Source organism: Argentina silus (genome assembly GCF_951799395.1).
Source record: "Argentina silus genome assembly, chromosome: 9".
NCBI classification, from domain to species: domain Eukaryota; kingdom Metazoa; phylum Chordata; class Actinopteri; order Argentiniformes; family Argentinidae; genus Argentina; species Argentina silus.
The window spans coordinates 23929516-23932015 of NC_139663.1; the positions used below are offsets into that span (position 1 = coordinate 23929516).

The 2500-nt window shown below is 51.8% G+C and overlaps 1 protein-coding gene across 1 annotated transcript in view; it reads left to right on the plus strand.

The window, feature by feature from the left end:
- Positions 1 to 355: 355 nt before the first annotated feature.
- Positions 356 to 2500, plus strand: part of itga2b (integrin, alpha 2b) — a 17573-nt gene continuing 15428 nt past the window's right edge. Inside the window, exons 1-4 of the mRNA XM_083676681.1 lie at positions 356 to 545; positions 905 to 1035; positions 1379 to 1476; positions 1728 to 1893. Coding sequence (XP_083532807.1) covers positions 382 to 545; positions 905 to 1035; positions 1379 to 1476; positions 1728 to 1893 — 559 coding nt within the window. The 5' untranslated portion in view covers positions 356 to 381. The remainder of the gene's footprint in view (positions 546 to 904; positions 1036 to 1378; positions 1477 to 1727; positions 1894 to 2500) is intronic.

The following is a 2500-nucleotide window of genomic DNA, read 5'->3' on the forward strand; positions in this document are numbered from 1 at the left end:
GTGTGTGTGTGTGTGTGGGTGTGTGTGGTGTGTGTGTGTGTTGTGGTGTGTGCGTGCGTGCGTGCGTGCGTGCGTGCGTGCGTGCGTGTTGAGAAACAGTCCGAGGGCAGTGCCTATATTTGGTCATGTGGCAGACATGACCCCCACCCCCCACACCCCACCTCCTCATCCCCCACCCCGGATCCTGCAGTCATCAACCACAGCTCAGTATCTGTGACAGCCAGCCGGGGGGCCGGGGGGGGGCGGGGCCGGGGGGCCGGGAAGTCACACAGGAAGAGACAAGACAGGGAGGTGGCATCAGCTTGGTTTGACGTGAGGTTGTCTGAGAGAGAGAGAGAGAGAGAGAGACAGAGCATCAACAGAGAGAGTCCAGAGTGGTGTATGTGTAGCGATGGAGGAGGTGTGTGTGTGTGTGTGTGTGCTGCTGGCTCTGCCCTGTGTGTCCGGGGTCTGAACCTGGAGCTGCGGACCCCCAGTGTGTTCTCCGGACCCCCGGGGAGCCACTTTGGCTTCTCTGCAGACTTCTACCAGAACAACAAATCTACGTGAGTCCCCTCACCCCTGTCGCCTGGCTGTGTGTGTGTGTGTGTGTGTGTGTGTGTGTGTGTGTGTGTGTGCGTAACTGTGTTGTATTACACTATTAGTGTGGTGACTGTGTGTGTGCGTGTGTGTGTGTGTGTGTGTGTGTGTGTGTGTGTGTGTGTGTGTGTGTGTATGTGTCTGTCTGTGTGTGTGTGTGTGTGTGTGTGTGTGTGTGTGTGTGTGTGTTTGTATATATGTGTGTGTGGTGTGTGTGTGTGTGTGTGTGTGTGTGTGTGTGTGTGTGTGTGTGTGTGTGTGTGTATGTGTGTGTGTGTGTGTGTGTGTGTGTGTGTGTGTGTGTGTGTGTGTGTGTGTGTTGCAGGGTCAGTGTGGTGGTGGGGGCACCCCGGGCCAACAGCAGCCAGCCAGGTGTGTGTGAGGGGGGTCAGGTGTTCTCCTGTCCCTGGACCCCCGCTGGGGGGGGTTGCACCACACTCAACTTTGACCCCAAAGGTAAAACCTCCACCAGTCTGTGTGTGTGCGTGCGTGTGTGTGTGTGTGTGTGTGTGTGTGTGTGTGTGTGTGTGTGTGTGTGTGTGTGTGTGTGTGTGTTAGTCTCTAGTTGATGAGAGTTATTGCAACTGTATTCTCATGAAACTGTGGTGTGTGTGTGTCTGTGTGTGTGTGTGTGTGTGTGTGTGTGTGTGTGTGTGTGTGTGTGTGTGTGTGTGTGTGTGTGTGTGTGTCTGTGTGTGTGTGTGTGTGTGTGTGTGTGTGTGTGTGTCTGTGTGTCTGTGTGTGTGTGTGTGTGTGTGTGTCTGTGTGTGTGTGTGTGTGTGTGTGTGTGTGTGTCTAGGTGATGAGAGGTTTACAGACTCTAACCTCTATCAGACGGCCTCTAAGTCTTACCAGTGGTTTGGTGCGACTGTGCGTTCTACACACAACCACATCCTAGTGAGCATCTACCTACTGTAACATACACACACACACACACACACACACACACACACACACACACACACACACACACACACACACGCACGCACACACACACACACACACACACACACACACACACACACACACACACACATACTACACGCACCACACACACAACCACACACACACACACACACACACACACACACACACACAACCACACACACACACACACTCCTGGTCTGACCCCTCCCCCTCCCTCTCAGGCGTGTGCTCCTCTGTTTCATTGGAACGTTGTGAAGGAAGGGGAGGAGTCTCAGAACACCCCGGTGGGGAACTGTTTCCTGTTGAATCATGTGACCGGCGAGGTGTCAGAGTTCTCTCCCTGCAGAGACGTCCTGGTGGAGCCCGACTACCTGCTCCGCAGCCACAGTAAGACCCTAGCCCTAACCCTAGTCCTCACTAACCCTAACCCTAGCCCTAACTAACCCTAGTACTAACTCTAGCCCTAACCCTAGGCCTAACTCTAGCCTTAACTAATCCTAACCCTAACCTTAGCCCTAACCCTAGTCCTCACTAACCCTAACCCTAGCCCTAACTAACCCTAGCCCTAACCCTAGCCCGAACCCTAGTCCTCACTAACCCTAACCCTAGCCCTAACTAACCCTAGCCCTAACCCTAGCCCTAACCCTAGTCCTCACTAACCCTAACCCTAGCCCTAACTAACCCTAGTACTAACTCTAGCCCTAACCCTAGGCCTAACTCTAGCCTTAACTAATCCTAACCCTAACCTTAGCCCTAACCCTAGCCCTAGTCCTAACTAACCCTAACTCTAGCCCTTAGTATTTGAACTTTTCTATAGAACTACAGAACTATAGAACTATAGAACTCTACAATAGAACAATAGAACTATAGAACTCTACAATAGAACTATAGAACTATAGAACTCTACTATAGAACTATAGAACTACAGAACTCTACAATGGAACTATAGAACTATAGAACTCTACTATAGAACTCTACAATAGAACTATAGAGC